Here is a 19,183-nt window from a genome sequence, read left to right as displayed (position 1 = left end):
ATGAAATTCCTACTTGCTGCAGCTTAACAGGCCCATTAAAGCAACAACACACAAATAATCAATTAATACAATAATCAATTAAACAATAAATTAATAATCAGTAATATTAGGTAACGAGACCATAATATTGCAAATCCAAAGTCCATAATGCAACCAAAACAAAGTCTGCAGTAGATCATAGAAAAACAAGCTGGAGACAAAAATAAGACATAAAGTGCTGGGGTAACTCAGCGGGTTAGGCAGCAGCTCTGAAGAACACGGATTGGTGACGTTTTGGGTTAGGACCCTACTTCAGACCGATTGTGGTGGGGGATGGGGTGAGGAAAGCTGGAAGAGAGGAGGGGCAGGATATTACAATGTTTGGATTATTGGTTAGTGAGCGGAGAGCTGTGCGTTCAGAGGTTGAGATTGGAGTGGGCAAGAGAAGTGGAGGTCAAGACGTTTGATGTCAAACCAGTAATGAGAAATAAAAGGGTCCAAAGAGAGTAGAAGGCCGATAGGGGAAGTCTATGAGGGGGAAGAATGTTGGAAATGGGAGAAGGGGGTTGTCACTGGGAGGCGAAGACTCCTTACCAGAGAAAAGGGCCTGGAAACACAGGCAATGGAAGAAAAGCTCAATGTCATGGCGGGCTCAGAACTGGTTGAGGTGTGAGTGTAGGGGTACAAAGGTAAGGCCTCTGATGAGGATTTTGCATCCTTTCTTTCCACCCCTCCCCCCTTCTTCCCCCTGTGCCGACCTGGACTCGCACTCAATTATTCCACCTACATTCCTTCCTCTAGTTTCACAATTTACAACTCTTTAATCCTTTGTCTCACACCTTGTCTTTCCACCTCTGGGTTTTGTCTAATCCCCTCCACTTATTACTTGCCAGGCTTTGTCCTGCCACGCCTCTCTGCCAGATTTCCTTCCCCTCTCCCTCCCAATACAATAATTCTGAAGAAGGATCCCAACCAGAAACGTCATGTTCTCCAAAGATGCTGCCTGACCGCTGTGGTTCTCCAACAATGTGTGTCTTTTATTTTCCATGGTAGATCATAGTTGCTGAGGTCGAGGTTAGTGTTCAAGAGCCTGATGGTTGTTGGGAATTTTTAAGCGGGCAAATTAGGGTCATTAAAAATTGACATGTTCCAGGGAATGCAACTAAATTAGCCCGTGGCTAAGATCCAAGGCTGCTCTCACAAACAAAATCAGACAAAATGAGACATCCCATAAAGCAGATATTAGGAATTTTATTTAAAGAGGTTACAGAGAAAGGAAAAGGCAAGACATTGGCAAATTTTAAAGCAAAGATGAGCATTTAAGAAACAAGGAATTAATTCTCTCAACACAATTTCTGAGATAGATTGGTTCGCATTAAATCCGATGTTTTTGATTCTTATTCTGAATATCAGAAGAGAAACATTTATCCTATCAATCCTTAAATCGCCCCACATTAATGTATGGCTTTACTGAACTGAGCTCTAATTATCCTTCAGCACATATTCCTTATTTACCAGCTTTCCCTCACTAACATTCAGTGAAATTCTACTGGAAATCAACACTGTGAGATGCAACGCCAGAAGCTAGAAAAAGAGCTCTTTTTAATGAGGCTTACACCACATCACGGTTAAATGGCATACAGAAAGAAGGCAATAGATCTTGTCAGTGTAATTACTTACCATCAGAATCAATGCTATTCAATGCAGTGGGAGGAATGATGGACACTTTGCACTGGCCCAGAGGACATTTTCGAGGATACAGTTCTTTGCAGGCAGTGTGCACCTTGCAGAAACAGACAGTGTCTGATAGTTACATGAATTGACAAGAAAATGACAAGAGTGAAATAATCTTACATTTGGCAGTAGATGGCCTACAGCGTATCTCAGAAATACTTCAATAAAATATTCCAAACTTTGAAAAGGCTTGAACAGGAGTTTGTAATCTTAGAATAGAAAGGCCTAGCAATTTAAACACATTTCTGCTAGTGTTCCACTCGATACACTTGAAAATATGACATACAAGGAACTCCAGTTGCTGGTTTACAAAAAAGCATGGATATGTGACGTTTTGGGCCGGAACCCTTCTTCAGACAGATTGTAGGTGGGGGGAGGGACCTAATGTGGATAAATGAGATTAGTGTTGATGGGCAAAAGGTCAGCATGGTGTGCTGAAGGGCCTGCTTGTGTGCTGCACAACTCTTCCCTCTCTATGATTTTGTGTGATGGGATGAGGCTTGATGATAGCAACAGCATGTTCCATGCTTCAGCTTTGTAAGTATAATGCAACAGCATAATACATTTTAGAGTATGTGAACATTTTGTTTCACTCTTAAACCTCGCCTACTACCGTAGCAGCAAGAGAATAAGGTAAACTGCTCACCATGGCTTTGCACCAGAGGCATCTCCAGTCCTGCAGGCGGAGTACACTGCCACATGTCTTGTCACACACGGCACACTTGGCACTAACAGGCAGGTTACCTTCGAGCCACTGGTGAGGCATAGCGATCTAAATGCAAAAAATAAAGCACCAATTCATTATATGTTAGATATAGCTCTGGGGGCTAGTGGAATCAAGGGATATGGGGAGAAGGCAGGCACAGGTTACTGATTGTGGATGATCAGCCATGATCACGATGAATGGCGGTGATGGCTCGAAGGGCCAAATGGCCTCCACCTGCACCTATTTTCTGTGTTTCTATGTTTCTGTTTCTCCAAAAACAAAGCAGAAGGTATTAGCAGCATGAAGAGATGCCTAACACCATAATTTAAACCCCATCTTGGATATGTTTTATTTCCCTTGCTTTCCACAGCCCTTGTCACTAGCTCCATTTACCCAAAGGCTGCTAATGAGCCAAATCCTTACTCTCCTTCACAAGTCCCATTCAAATGAGATCCAGGTTTAATGACATATCATTTAAACATCAGCATTCTGTGCAGGACTGTATCCTGCAGTAGACAATAGACAACGGGTGCAGGAGTAGGCCATTTGGCCCTTCGAGCCAGCACCACTATTCACTGTGATCATGGCTGATCATCCACAATCAGTACCCCGTTCCTGCCTTCTCCCCATATCCCTTGACTCCGCTATCTTTAAGAGCTCTATCTAACTCTCTCTTGAAAGCATCCAGAGAATCGGCCTCCACTGCCTTCTGAGGCAGAAAATTCCACAGATTCACAGCTCTCTGGGTGAAAAAGTTTTTCCTCATCTGCATTCTAAATGGCCTCCCCCTTATTCTTAAACTGTGGCCCCTGGCTCTGGACTCCCCCAACATCGGGAACATGTTTTCTGCCTATAGCGTGTCCAATCCCTTAATAATCTTATATGTTTCAATAAGATCTCCTCTCATCCTTCTAAATTCCAGTGTATACAAGCCAAGTCGCTCCATTCTTTCAACATATGACAGTCCCGCCATCCTGGGAATTAACCTCGTGAACCTACGCTGCACTCCCTAAATAGCAAGAATGTCCTTCCTCAAATTTGGAGACTAAAACTGTATACAGAGTCTCACCAGGGCTCTGTACAACTGCAGAAGGACCTCTTTGCTCCTTTATTCAACTCCTCTTGCTATGAAGGCCAGCATGCCATTAGCTTTCGTCACTGCCTGCTGTACCTGCATGCTTACTTTCAGTGACTGATGTACAAGGACATCCAGATCTTGTTGTACTTCCCCTTTTCCTACCTTGACACTATTCAGATAATCATCTGCCTTCCTGTTCTTGCCACCAAAGTGGATAATCTCACATTTATCCACATTAAACTGCATCTGCCATGCATCTGCCCACGCACCCAATCTGTCCATGTCACCCTGCATCCTCATAGTATCCTCCTCACAGTTCACACTGCCACCCAGCTTTGTATCATCTGCAAATTTGCTAATGTTACTTTTAACCCCTTCATCTAAATCATTAATGTACATTATAAATAGCTGCGGTCCCAGCACCAAGCCTTGCGGTACCCCACTAGTCACTGCCTGCCATTCTGAAAGGGGCCCCTTAATCCCGACTCTTTGTTTCCTGTCAGCCAACCAATTTTCTATCCATGTCGGCACCCTACCCCCAATACCATGTGCTCTAATTTTGCCCACTAATCTCCTATGTGGGACCTTATCAAAGGCTTTCTGAAAGTCCAGGTACACTACATCCACTGGCTCTGCCTTGTCCATTTTCCTAGTTACATCCGAGTTACATCCTCAGTGAAGACAGATCCAAAGTACCTGTTCAACTTGTCTGCCATTTCTTTGTTCCCCATAATAAATTCACCTGTTTCAGTCTTCAAGGGACCCACATTTGGCTTAACTAATTTTTTCCTCTTCACATACCTAAAGAAGCTTTTACTATCCTCCTTTATATTCTTGGCTAGCTTACATTCGTACCTCATCTTTTCTCCCTGTATTGCCTTTTTAGTTATCTTCTGTTGCTCTTTAAAAGTTTCCCAATCCTCTGGCTTCCCTCTCATATTAGCAATGTTATACTTCTTTTTTATTTTTATACTGTCCTTGACTTCCCTTGTCAGCCACGGTCGCCTCTTACTCCCCTTAAAATCTTTCTTCCTCTTTGGAATGAACTGATCCTGCACCTTCTGTATTATTACCCGAAGTACCTGCCTTTGTTGTTCCACTGTTGTTCCCTGCTAGGGTCTCTTTCCAGTCAACTTTGGCCAGCTCCTCCCTCATGCCTCCATAGTCCTCTTTGCTCAACTGTAATACTGAGACTTTTGATTTTCCCTTCTCCCTCTCAAATTGTAGATTGAAACTTATTATGGTCACTACCTCCGAATGGCTCCTTTACCTTGAGTTCCCTTATTAAATCCGGTTCATTACACAACACTAAATCTAGAATTGCCTTCTCCCTGGTAGGTTCCATTTCAAGCTGCTCTAAGAATCCACCTCAGAGGCACTTCCGACCCCATCTCCATTCCCACAAAGCTACTCTACTGTGACAAACATTTATAGATGTGCTGTAGAAAGTATCCTGACTGGTTGCATCATGGCCTGGTCCAACGCACATGAAGGCAAGCGGCTGCAAGGATTGATGAAATTAGCCCGGTCCATACAGGAACAGTTCTCGCCTCCATCATGAGCATCCACATGAGGAGCTGCCTCTAGAAGGGAGCATTTATCACCAAGGATCCCCACCATCCTTGGTGCCATCTTCTTAGTGCTACCATCGGGTTGGAGGTACGTTGACCTAATAACACACCACTAGGCTCAGGAACAGCTACTTTCTTTCAACAATCTGGTTCTTGAACGAACCTACACAACCCTAATCCAATCTCAGCAATGGAAGGCAAAGGCCCACCTCTTGCACTACGGACTTGCTTTCTCTTCCAATTAATTTCCATTTGCCATTCCTTGGCCAGTTTTCCAAATAATCTAGATCTTGGTGTAAACCTAGGAATCTTTCCTCACTGTCTACCACCAATTATGGTGTTTATTAACAATGCTAACTACATTGTCATCCAAATCATTAATGTATTAAAAAAAAACAACAGGTGACCCAGCACACAACTGATCACAGGCATTCAATTAGAAAACCAATCCTCCACAATTACCCTTTGACTTCTTCATCCAAGCCAATTCTGTATCCAATTGGCTAGTTTGAATCAGATTACATGGGATTTAACCTTCCAGACAAGCCGACTATGTGGGACCATATCAATGGCCTTTCTAAAGTCCATAAAGACAACGTCCACTGCCTTACCCTCATCAATCCTCTTGATGACCTTTTCAAAAAACCTTTTCAGATTTATGGGACATGAAATACTTTTCACACTTTGTGCACAAACCCATGCTGATTATAAATAAGGTCTGCACCTATCCAAATGTTGGTAGATCCTGTCCTAAGAATCCCCTAACACAACTTACTCACCACTACCTCAAGGCCTGTAGTTCCCTGACTTGTTCTTGCTACCCTTCTTAATTTCCTGTCTTTGGGAACTCCACCTATGCCTCAAGATGATGGTAATATCTCTGCAAGGGCCTCTGCAATTTCCTCTCTTGTTTCCCTCAAGGTCCAATGATGTACTTAGTCAGCCCATGAGGATTTATTCACCTTAATGTGTTTTAAAACTGCCAGTATTTGCTCTTTGGTAATTCACATATGATCTATTCTAAGGCATCACAACTCCTATACCTTAATGCCATAACTTCCACGATCTTCCCAGTACAAATGGATAAACATTCATTTAATATCTCCTCCATCTCTTGTGGTTCTACATAAAAAGAAACCCATGCTGATCTTGAAAGGGCATTCTGTCGATCGCCCCCCTTTTACGCTTAATATACCCGAGGAATCTCTTGGGATTTTCCTTTGCCTTATCAGCTTCATTTCATGTCTAATATTTGCCCTCCTGATTGCTTTCTTAAGTATACTTCTATACTACTTATACTCATGGAGAAAGTTGCTTAATCCCGACTGCCTAAAACTGACGTATGCCTTCTTCTTTTTCCTGGCTAGTCCCAACATCTCTTTAGGGTTCCTAAACTTGCCACCCATAACCTTCCCATAGAAGATTTCACCCCTCTACTCTTGTTATCTCACTTTTGAATGCCTCCCACTTGCCAGCTATCTATCCCCTTACCAATCGACCTCCGCATGCCTGATGCCTCTATGATCAGCCTTGCCGCAATTTAGTTTAGTTTAGTTAGAGATACAGCGCGGAAACAGGCCCTTTGGCCCACCGGTCCACACTGACCAGCAATCCCTGCATATTTACACTATCCTACACACATTAAGGCCAATTTTTTACATTTACCAAGCCAGTTTACCTGCATATCTTTGGAGTGTGGGAGGAAACCGAAGATCTCAGAGAAAACCCATACAGGTCACGGGGAGAACGTACAAACTCCATATAGACAGCACCCGTAGTCGGGATCAAACCCGGGTCTCCGGCACTGCAAGCGCTGTAAGGCAGCAACTCTACCACTGTGCCGCCCTTAATTTGTAGGCCAGCCCTATCCTTCTCCATAACCACTTTAAAACTAATAACATTATGGTCACCGAACCTAAAGATAGTCTCCACTGATATTTCAGTCCATTGCCTTATCTCATTCCAGAAGAGGAGGTCCAGAGTTGCACCCTCTCTAGTAGGGCTCTCTATAATATTGATTACAGAAGCTTTCTTGAACACATTTAACAAATTCCACCCTGTCCAAGCCTTTACACAGTGGCTGTTAAGCACCTAGCATTGAAATAAATACAATTCAAACCACCGGTCTTTCCTCTCTATTTACTGTGCACTGGTCTGTTCTCTTTGATTACAGTATTTCCCCACAATCTCTTCTCTGCCTCCTTTCTGCCCTGCCAATTTATTTTACACCCTCCTGAATGGCACTAGCCAATCTCTCTCCCAGGATATTAGTCCTCCTCCTCCAGTTCGCCGTCCTTGTGCGTATGAAAATAAACCCAACTTGACTTGTCGGCAGTGAATGATGACATCTCCTGTGGGGAGAACAGAGTCAACAGACAGGCTCAACAAATCCGTACCCATTTGTTCACTAGCAGATGGCACATTGGTATACAATAATTGATGGTGAAAGCAATGTTTATGACCTGCACCTCATTTAAACTGTGACTGATAGATGCAAAGTTGTTGCAGCAACCAGTGCAGTCTACCTCCATGCAATGGGTTAAAACTGGACTGAAGTAGAGCACTAGGAGAGCTGAATGCCCAAAACATTACACCAAATATGTACCAAAGGTAATATTTTTGTTTACCTTGTCAATCATCAGAAATGGAGCTTTGCAAAATACTGCTTTTGCTGTTTTAAAGCCCCACACATTTGTGAAAAGGATTTCCTAATATTGTGCTGATCAAACACTTAAGAAACCACAAGCCAGTTAGAAAATCAATAACTATTCACTCGAGTAAATCAATGGAGTTTATAGCCCGAGTTTATTGAATCAAATGACTCAATAAAGTTCTATGTAATAAACAGATAAATTACACGTTTAAACACATGCAATTAACCTGGCTCACTACTGAGTGGCAGGGAACATTCATTTCCCCCCCTTGCACATAGTCAACACTGTGTTCCCAAATAAATCCCCATGGAATTTCCTCCATTTATAATAAAAGAGGCAACTCTGTGAATCATTGAATCATACAGCATGAAAGCAGGCGAACTTCACCACACTGTCCAGAGTAACCTCCGTATTAATCCCATCGCCCTCTATATCCTTACTTTGACTGGATAGTATGCAAACAAAAGCTTTTCATTGTACCTCGGTACCACCATTGTACACGTGACAATAATAAACTAAATTAAATGAAACTAAACTATGTCTCAGTAATTCAAATGTTCATCTACACATTTCTTAAATGCTCTCAATGACTGTATTCCACGTATTTACTACTCTATGTGCAAATAGGTTCTCCCTCATTCTCCCTCATATGTCTAGGAAATAAGGTCAGTCAGTTTCTACAGATCCACGTTCTTTACCTTGTTTGGATTCCCATTACACTGATCCTAATTGGTCACCCCAATCTTGTTCCAATCCTCCGCCTCTTAAAGAGGTGCAACTGAGGTCTGGAATAAACGAACCAGAAATTCCTTGCAAGGAGGCACTGCACAAACTTGGGTTTGATGACAGAATATTTGATTGAAGCCTTCACAATGAGTAGAGGATGAGATAGATCAAACCCAGCTGTTCAAGACTAAAAGATAGCCCTCATACAGGTAGTCAAAATTTAGAAGCCTTTTGGCAAATATAACTAATTAATTCTAAATCTACATTTAATTATAAATCTGAGACATTTGTTAATCACAGATAATAAGAGACAGAGAGAAAGGCACATTTATTGATTTTAGTGACAGCTCAACCGTAATATCAAGCATGAATAGAACTGGCTTTCAGGAACCTAGGAACAGGAGCGATGCATATTTAAAGTTACTTACAAATCTGCTCTGATTTCAGTGAATGGTGGAACAGGTGATTAAATCCTATACTTATATCCTTATGTTCCTATTTGCTTGTATTGATTGAAAATTATATTGATCGGTGCTTCTCCCTGGGGACATGCCCATAGGGAACACTGAATCTAATCTCTCAGTTTATCTTTCAATCTATTAGCAGAAGTGTCACATGACAGTGAAAGTAGGACAGCTACTTGTGAAGGTGTACACACTTACCCCATCCTCATCCTCAATGATATCTTTCCCTATTGAAGCCAGGGTTGTCCACTTGCAATTGTTGATTGCTCTCACAGCACACCTCTTGTGGGCCTTGAACTTACAAACTGTAAACGAGACAGAAGTACATGTCTGAGCACAAAATACATCATGTCTTTTCTTCCCATATCTGAATTAGATTTTGCTCGATGTCAATCGACCCACTAGATGGGGCACTTGTTGTTTTGACAAGGAATTCGAACTTGTACCAACAAAGCTGAATATCTGTGTACCTATTCAGAGTCAAAGTGCTTTGTGTAACCCACTGGCCGAACAGTGCCTAGTGTTATGATAGTAGCCGAGCACGAAACACAACTTATAACTCTGTACGAAAATGTGTAGCTACTCCCACTAGGAGTGTGCACCAAACACAATGAATGAGCATAAATAACAGAGCATCCACCACTTTAACGTGGTGGGATTGGTGTTGGAGAACAATTAAAATGAGTAGTAACTGCTGTTCATTTGTTTACACCATCTTTCATTTCTTTACTTGCAGAATTTCCATGCTGCACAATCCTGCTGTTAGCTTTTACTTATTTACCAATGGAAATAGCCTTTTTGCATTTTTCTGGGTAAAGTTAGTCTTGAAGGACATGAAGCTTTTGCCACCACTAGCAGACCAGAGCTAGTGCTGAATCTTCGCAACATCTGCAAATTGACCCGAGATCAAGAAGTCCTTGCATAGCCCGGCCCTCAAGAGTAAGCACAGTCCTGGGATTCTTTATCATTGGATATGTCAGGAATGCTGCAGAGACCAAGAGCTCCAGTTCCCAGTTTATGTCTCAAAATATATCAAGCATGTGGTTGAATGTCAGGTGCCAGAGCACCGCAGTTAACAATACCAAGCTTATGGCTTAATAGCACTGGCTAATTTCCCTCCTGTGAATACATGCTTGTAGCATCAGCTATGTCCAGACGGTGGAAGATCATGGAAACACCATTGCGCTGATTAGCCTACTATATATTCCAGCATTTGTCCCTCAGGGAATATCTATATATGATTACAATCTCAGATCCACATTGCTGACTTAACTGTCCTCTGGCGAGACCTGGCAAGCCGCAGATATGTCGATCTGCTCAATATCAAAGTAACAATGGGAACGTACTAATTGTCATTGCTATGGCTGCTCAGACCCCAATATCTGGAATTCTATCTGCCCCTCTCTCCTTTACGTTTAACCTCTGCCTGACTCAGAATCACACACTGAATGTCAAAGCTGCTTGAGACTTGGTACAAAGAACAACAATGATAGATAAACGCAGGTAGTTCAGCTGTTAACGACTGGACTGAGAATTTCCACCATTTATTTGATCACTGAGATATTAATTTCATGGTAATCAGTTAACCTAATACCCCATATGATTTTAGGATGTGAAAGAGAAACAGAGAAACTCACAGGGAAAATGTGCAAATTCCAAAAGGACAGCACTCAAAGTCAGGAATAAATAAAGGACACTGGAGTTGTGAGGTAGCAACATTCTCTGATGCAGATCTAACGTACTGGACAAGAAAATTAGGTGCATTATATCCTCGTGTATTCAAAGGGATAAATGTGCCCATATCAGATGAGCATTAGCACACCAACTGCATTCTCAAGATTAAAAAAACTCTCATCTAACACTGTGAATTCTCTCACCTTATTTCCAATGCAAATTTTGTCATATCTCTCAACCTAAACTATGCGCGAATTAGATGTTCCGTCATTTAATTATCTCCATCAAATCCCCTTTTCACTTTATTTAATAAAATAGTCAACTCCCTGTCACAGTGAGCCTATTGCTGTGTTGAGAGTTGACTGATGGTGTCACACATGTCTTCCAATAATAATGTCACTAGTGATTTGCTCAGTTAGCATTTGGACCCAGGTTTTAAAAATAAATGGAATTATTTAATTTGATTTTTTTTAAATTTAAACCTTTCGCTCCCGGTGTGATGCAATTAATTCTGACAGACCCATCCGATCAAACTGCTGCCCACACAACACATATTACACTAAAATCAAACAAAATCAAAAGGTTGCAATTGCTGTAGAAGGCACTGTGTCATTTGGTGACTAGATTTACACATTATAAAACTCTTACTAATTTGAGAACTCAAAGACAGCTCAAACACGGTAGCATTCCTGCAAGAGAGCTGTTATCTAGTGCCCAGTATAGGACAGACTGGTGCACTTTGACTGAAAGGGTCTGTATCAACATTGAAGGAAGTCGGGCAGGACTGAGTCACCAGAGCCTAAAAACGCAGGATAACCTCAGAAACTACACTTGCCACAGCGTCTTACCCGTGCCCCCACTGTCCTCAAGTGTGCCCCTCCCAGGCAGGTCTTGCCAGGCACACTCAGGCTTTATTAACACAGACTGCATGCAGAACTGACATCATTGGACTTGATGGTGAACCAATGACTACAAATGAAAGCAATTTATATACTGCCTTTCACACTCTCAGGACAATTAAAGCATCTCACAGGTCAGGCAGCATCTCTGGAGAGCAGGAATGAGTGACATTTCGGCTCGAGACCCTTCTTCAGACTGATGTCAAGGGAGGGGGCGGGACAAAGATAGGATGTAGTCGGAGACAGTAAGACTAGTGGGAGAACTGGGAAGGGGGAGTGGATGAAGAGAGAAACCAAGGGCTATCTGAAGTTAGAGAAGTCAATGTTTATACCGTTGGGGTGTAAACTACCCAAGCGAAATAAGAGGTGCTGTTCCTCCAATTCGCGTTGGGCCTCACTCTGACAATGGAGGAGGCCCAGGACAGAAAGGTCAGATTGGGAATGGGAGGGGAAGTTCAAGTGCTGAGCCACCGGGAGATCAGGTAGGTTAAGATGGACTGAGCGGACGTCAGGTAGGTTAAGTCAGACTGAGCGGAGGTCAGGTAGGTCCAGATGGACTGAGCGGAGGTCAGGTGTTAAGACGGACTAAAGCATCTCACAGCCAAGAACACTACAGAAGGTACTGATGTAACATTGAGAAATACAACAACCAACCATCAATCTATCTCATGAACAAAATCCAATCAATAGCTTGATCATTTGCTGTTGGTTAGGGGAAATTGTCCTCCTTTTTGATTACAGGCACAAGAGACCTCAGATGCCCAAATCTTCAGAGAAAAAAGAAATGCAAGAGAAATCCAGTGGGTCAGCATCTGAAGTTGATGTTTTAGATTGACACCCCTTTTTAGTCTGGAGAAGGGTCTGGACCCAAAACGTCGCCTGTCAATTTTGCTCCAAAGATGCTCCTCATTGTCTCTTGGTAACTTTTACATGGACGTGGGTGGGCAGTGCGGTTTTCTTATTTTATAATTATAAAGTTGTGGTTCAAGACCTGCTCAAGGAACATTGATATTGCAGTCTGGTAACCAGGGGAAACTCACAGGATGAACATACAAACTCTACACGGACAACACTAGAGGCCAGGAATGAACCGGGGTTTTGCTGGAGTTGCGAGGGTGCCAACATGCTGCCCATGTTAAAATGCAGCATTCTGAATTGCCCCAGCATTAATGCAGATCGAATATACCTGACAAGTAAATTAGGTGTAAACATAAAGAACTGCAGACGCTAGTTTATAAAGAAAGACACCAAATGCTGGAGTAATTCAGTGGGTCAGGCAGCATCTCCGTGGAACATGGAAAGGCAACATTTCGGGATATGATTTCTTCTGATTGATTGGGCTATGGGGTGAAGAAAGCTGGATACAGGTGAGGGGGGTTCAGATTAGCAGATGGATGGACAAAGGCAGAGATGGGAAGAAGCCAAAAGCTGTAAGATAAGGAGGGAAGATGCACAAAATGTAAAGCCAGAGGAAGGATTATAGGTAGAAGGGGACAAGGGAAGGGGAAAGGCAGGCAGGATAGTGGTGGAAATGTGTGCACATCCAGGTGGGACACAGGGAAGAGGGTGGGGGGAGTGTGGGTGGGGGTTTGTTGTTGGTGGTTATTTACGTAAAATTTTAGAATTCAATGTTCGGTGTAAACCAGCATCTGTAGTTCCTTCCTACCCAATGGGGATCATGTTTACTTTCTCCTGACTTAGATAAGGGGCTTGAAAAGTCCCTTCAACCTGATACTAACACAAAAAAAGTAGTGTAAATCTGCAGGAATGAATATTACTGTATATTCTTTAATCCAGAAACAATTACAAGTGACAAATAGAAATAAATAAGACAACAGCAGAGATGACAATTCTCACTCAAGTCACTGCAGGCTGTGGATGTGCAGCCATAATAACTGAAAGTTAGATGATGCCAGGAATCAGACAGCCTCACTTGCAACAAATTGTTTTCTCGGTCTTGACAAAAATCATTATAACTCAATTACGTTGACAGTGCCAGTGTCCTTTTGGCCCTTCACACTTGTTAAGGAATGACTCAAACATCTTGACGTGAAGATATTCTGCTGCAGCATCAATCTAAAGCATTGTGACTGCGTCACATCGAAGGGTACTTTGTTACTTCATGGGCTATTTGTGAACAGTTGATCTTATGTTGCCATGGATTCCAATAAATCTTATTTTAGTTATACTAAGGCAATATAGTTTCTAAATTATAAAATGGATGTTGATTTAGCGCTGTAGGCATAAAAAAATATTAGCTTGATACCAGAAATGCCGCTATTTTTAATAAAAAGTTGATCAGATTAGTGCTTAATTCTCTGGAGTAAAAAAAACTCTAGTCAATCATAGAACTCGGCACATAACAGCATGTGAAAAGGCCCTTCTGGCCATCACATCCATACTCACCTTTTTACTCATCTACACTAATTCCATTTGCCCCCAGTAAGCCCGTATCCTTCTTCTATGCCTTGTCTATAAAGTAAGCCCTTAGTTTTTACGGAACTCTGTATAATGGATTTTGGTTATAGCGGAAAGACCTACAGAACTTTAATGCTGGGCCAGAATGCCGACGCCACCCCCAGCCACCTCCTCGGCTGAGCCTGCCATTGCCGCCCCCCGTCGTGCCTACCATCCCAGCCCAAGGCCGCTTCCTTGGCTGCAACTGCCAACTCCCACCCCCAGCCCACACAGCTTCCTCGGCCGTGTCTGCCGCCACCGCCAGTATTGATATATTGAGACCTTGAGGCTTTGTAGCTTAGGGCAGGTAAGGCTTCGTTTTAATGTTTAGCTGAAAAAAGGCACCTCTGTCTGTGCTTTTCTCAGCAATTCCTGCTCAGCCTAAATTTTATTGTTGGATCTCTATACATGAAATGACATCTATTACACTCGGTTATTGTGGACCATTGACAATAACCATTCCCCCCACTATCGTCCATTCTAAAGTGGATTTACTGTATTATAGATATTAATGTTTAAACTCAACATTAATCCAAAACATGACAACAACTCATTAACTGCCCATCAATATTTGAATGAGATGACCGAGTTAAATTTGATGTAGAGTTGGCCATGTATCTGGCCTGGATTGATGGGTACAGCATGCACATATTGGATAACCCTGAGTTAAAGCAGTAAATAGTAACAAGCTGCTTCAGTGCATTTTATTGAAGCTCAGTTGATCTTTACCTTCGCAGGAGAGTCCATGAGAGGTGACACCAGACAGGCTTTCTCGACAAACGTTGCAGAATGTGGGGCGAGCATGGGAGCAGGCATACCAGTTATGCATCCCTGAGAAATGCTCCACATTAAACTGTGCCGTCTAGTGAAAGGAAAAAACAACTCTGCTCATCAACAACAAAAAGCAAAAAATCTCTCTCTATATACTTTAAAATCTCCGTAAACTGGAATTGTACGATTCAGATTCCTAATGGTTTCCTAATAATTTATTTTCCGTTAATGTTTTCTTTTAGATACTGGTTCAGAAGAAACCACCATATCAGTTGCTGGTAGAACAACGAAATCTGGTAAATGATCCAATTTTCTGTTGTGTTGCTTAGCTTCTCCAAACCAGGAGATTTATGGGGTTACAAGAATTTCTGGATACAGATGTGCGTACATATTCACTGTTCACAAGTTCTGGCCTCTGATGCCCAAATTTTCAATGAATATTCCCATCAAATGGCCAAGATTGCAAAACCTATATGAAGAAGTGTTTTGCTTCATCTCATGCAAATCAGCTGTCCATCCTAAGAATACATGAGGCCAAGTGGAAGATGAAGAGAGGAGATTAAGAAGGTACCTAGATTAAGATGATTCTTAAGAGAATAACAAACCCCTGCTTATTCACTTGTGTGAATTGCAAAAAAATTGAGTAATTGTGCAAATTCCCACCTAAATATCTGACAGCAATTTTTAGAGCCAGATACTGATTACTCAGTCATTTATTACTATAAACTGTGATGTAAGCAACTTTCATTCAACTAGATCCAGTAATGACCCTTATCAGACCTTTGCCCCATTAGATACAAATTGTAACACTGCAATGGAACAGAGAAAGCCATTTTGTAGCTCATTGCTTTTCCATGATCAGTCAGGTTATGGCCGATCTGTATCTAACTCTATCCATCTGTCTTTTATGTCCGTTAACGTGAGATTTATTGAGCTGTTCTGGTATTTCAACCCTAAGTTGGATTTAACACATTTTAAATATTGACTAAATTCACCAAAGCTACCTGACTGCAGCTGGAGAATGGGAGGTGCACTTTAGTTTATTAAATTGATAGCATTTCCAATATTCCAAGTGACCTGGATCTTGAAATCAGCTCCAGGGAGAAACGAAACAGGGATCATCACAGACGAGGAGCACTTGCCTCTGAGACCAAGTCTACCATCTGTTCTTTCAATCAACAACGTTTCATTGCCAATTCAATTACACAACCATGCAGAGCCTTTATTAAATCAGGACAATTTCAGAAATGAAGAAAATAGATTAAATCATTCTCAGTTTGTGGCCAGGGAGATGCTGGAAGATTGCCCTCAAACAAATTGGCATATAGTACCTTCTCTGATGTATGGCGTGAAATTATTTTCTTGTTTTGTACTCAATGAGCGGTTGGGTGTAATGATTCTGAACACAAAAACAGTGCACTGAAGTCGGAAGCTTACCTCGTAGTGCTCTCTACTCTGTACTGATTTTAATGAAGAGATCCAGTCTTCCATCTCCTTTCTATTCTCAGCACAAAGAATTAGTCTTCTGAATGGTGTAATTACCTGAAACACATTTCTCCATTAAGTAAACCAGGGAAATAAAAATAAAAACACATTAAAAAAATGTAAATAGTCCTTATGAATCATTTTTTAAACTTGGCATCAAGGTGATTTGATGTGAAAGAAATTATATATAATTGCATGCTCTTTATGCTGTTTTCCACTTTTTGCTGTGGTGGGTCTGGGAATATGGGTGATAGTGCCAAAAATAGAGCAAATGCAAGTTTATAGTACATTAAATTCCACACCATTTGTGCTGGCTTCATGCTCATTCATTTCCAACCAAATGAACCATTGAAATGTATAGAGAGCATCTTTTATGCTTGCGGCACAATAAATAGTACAAGGTATGTAAGACTGATACTTAGTTTACACAGGTAGAGCTTGCATCACTCCTGCTTAACATTTTTTCAGGAGTATATGCAATGTTTTGCCTTTGGATTATCAAGAAAATTCTACAGCCACTCAACAATTCCCCTTGCTGGTCAAATCTTATGAACCATTGTTTCACCTTGTTCTTTTTTACAGGGAGAGGGGAATTGTATTCAGCTGCAAGAATCTGTCTGTTTAAAATGGTGTTTTGTTTTTGAAGAAAAACATATAACTCTATTAAACCGTTACTGTGGATTCCTATGTATGTTTTTTTAACAATAGGCTTTTTGGCAATATGTCACGGAAAGCATTACAGAAAGTATGATTTTAATTGGAGTTCCATTCAATGTGTTAAGACTTCTAATGTCTGATGCATGACATATGAAACGAGACCGAAACAAATGAGATGGCGAAGACAGTGTACTCACTTCTGGTGAGTTGGAGATTTTATAGGAACATGGGTATCAGAAATAAACACTTACATTCATGTTCCACTCTTAACAACCTTCAAAAGTCGTGAAGTGTTTTGAGGTCAAATAAATTCCTTTAAAATTTACGAACTGCTATGATGTAGGGAACTCAGCAATGCGGCAAATGACCAGATAATCAGATGGGATTTGTTGAGGGATAAATGCTGCCCAAGCTGCCAGGAAGGACCGCAGCAGAGGACAGACGGCCTGGCCTCTCAGTTCAACACTTGCTGAAAGGTGACATGCCTGACTGCAGAACTCACTCAGTATTGTTCTGGCAACAGTGTTATGTGTCCATGTCTCATGATTGTAGCTTGGACCACCAATCTTCCAACATTGGAAAAAAGAAAGCAGCTTCTTAAAATGAACAGTCTTGGATATGAAACATTTAGACATTTCTCAGATCTCTCTCCACCAGTGGCTTGACCTGCTAAGTGTTTCAAGCATTTTCTTTTTTTATTTCAGATATCCAGCATCTTCTGATTTTTTTAAACTTTTAGTAACTCAGGAAACAGTCCTTTCCCACTGACTACAATGTGTTTTTATAAATAACCCATTTTTCCTCTTAACCCTCAACCAGGGAAGATTTTGTTGTTCACAGTATCTGTCAATTTCAGAGGATACTTGTTTCTTTATGGAACTCACAGCAGAAAAAGTACAATTGCTATTATTGACTGCAGCTGAGAACTAGATTTACTTTCTTTCAAAAGTCTTTTGCGGAATGAGAACGAGAAATTTTGAAACTCCCCACAAGTTGATGGAATGCACATTTCCAGACCCACAAGTCATCTCAAAAATATAGAATACACATAAAGACGTTTGACAAAGAGACATGCTTCGAAAGCACAAATGCACAAAGCTCTCTGAGACACTTGGAAGTTGAAAATTCAGCTTTGTTACCAAGCAAGACTTAAGTAAAAGCTTCAATGAAACCAAAGTGATATTAAACAAAATTAACAGTGATAGTAAACATTTCAAGTTGCATCAGTAATAACACATAGGTTTAAGATATATTAGATTAGAAATTTGCAAACATATTTCCAACAAGCTTATTATTAAAAAGCATACACCACTTGAAAGGAACAATGTTGTTTTAGGACTTGGCAGGTTCGATGCAAAGAGGACAATTCACCAGCCTGAGCAATCTAGAAACAGGGTCAAAATAAAGAGGGAGGGGGGGGAGGAGGAGGGAGGGGGGGGAGGAGGAGGGAGGGGGGGGAGGAGGAGGGGGGGGGGAGGAGGAGGGAGGGGGAGGAGGGGGGAGGAGGAGGGGGGAGGAGGAGGGGGGGAAGAGGAGGGGGGGAGGAGGAGGGGGGGAAGAGGAGGGGGGGAGGAGGAGGGGGGGAGGAGGAGGGGGGAGGAGGAGGGGGGGAGGAGGAGGGGGGGAGGTGGGGGGGAGGAGGAGGGGGGGAGGAGGAGGGGGAGGAGGAGGAGGGGGGGAGGAGGAGGGGGGGAGGAGGAGGGGGAGGAGGAGGGGGGAGGAGGGGGGGAGGAGGAGGGGGGGAGGAGGAGGGGGGGAGGAGGAGGGGGGAGGAGGAGGGGGGGGAGGAGGAGGGGGAGGAGGAGGGGGGAGGAGGAGGGGGGAGGAGGAGGGGGGAGGAGGAGGAGGGGGGAGGAGGAGGGGGGGAGGAGGAGGAGGGGGGGAGGAGGAGAGAAGGGGGGGAGGAGGAGGGGGAGGGGGTGCTGCACCAATGCAGGAGAGGTTTGGGCCCAACGGGTCCACTTGGTCTAGTATTATATTATAACCTCAAAGTCTTTTGCAGCCAATGTTTTTTTTCCAAAGCTGCAGCCACTCGTACTGAACGAAGTACAACAGCCAATTAAAGGCAGCAATGTGTTTATGTAATGCTGATTAAAGTATAAACATTGGCCAGGACAATAGGAAGAACTCCCTGGCTTTTCTTCAAATTAGTGTCCTGCGAACTTTCATGTCTTTTTCAGATGACCAGCAGGCTTTGGGATCAAGTCTTATGCAAAAATCGAAACCTCTACAATACAATACAATATATCTTTATTGTCATTGTACAGGGGTACAACGAGATTGGGAATGCACCTCCCATACGATGCAATAAATTAATTAATTAGCTAG

General features: G+C 42.3%; 1 protein-coding gene across 5 annotated transcripts in view; it reads right to left on the bottom strand.

Moving 5' to 3' along the window:
* Nucleotides 1-19,183, bottom strand: part of dgkh (diacylglycerol kinase, eta) — a 250,084-nt gene that overhangs the window by 81,853 nt on the left and 149,048 nt on the right. For all 5 annotated transcript variants that reach the window (XM_078409363.1, XM_078409364.1, XM_078409365.1 and 2 more), the window contains 5 exons: nt 16,151-16,255; nt 14,672-14,804; nt 9,111-9,217; nt 2,360-2,485; nt 1,660-1,762 (listed from right to left, as the gene is read on the bottom strand). In XM_078409363.1, coding sequence (XP_078265489.1) covers nt 1,660-1,762; nt 2,360-2,485; nt 9,111-9,217; nt 14,672-14,804; nt 16,151-16,255 — 574 coding nt within the window. The remainder of the gene's footprint in view (nt 1-1,659; nt 1,763-2,359; nt 2,486-9,110; nt 9,218-14,671; nt 14,805-16,150; nt 16,256-19,183) is intronic.

This window comes from Rhinoraja longicauda, chromosome 12, assembly GCF_053455715.1.
Source record: "Rhinoraja longicauda isolate Sanriku21f chromosome 12, sRhiLon1.1, whole genome shotgun sequence".
NCBI classification, from domain to species: Eukaryota; Metazoa; Chordata; class Chondrichthyes; order Rajiformes; family Arhynchobatidae; genus Rhinoraja; species Rhinoraja longicauda.
This window is presented reverse-complemented; position numbering and strand designations above follow the sequence as displayed.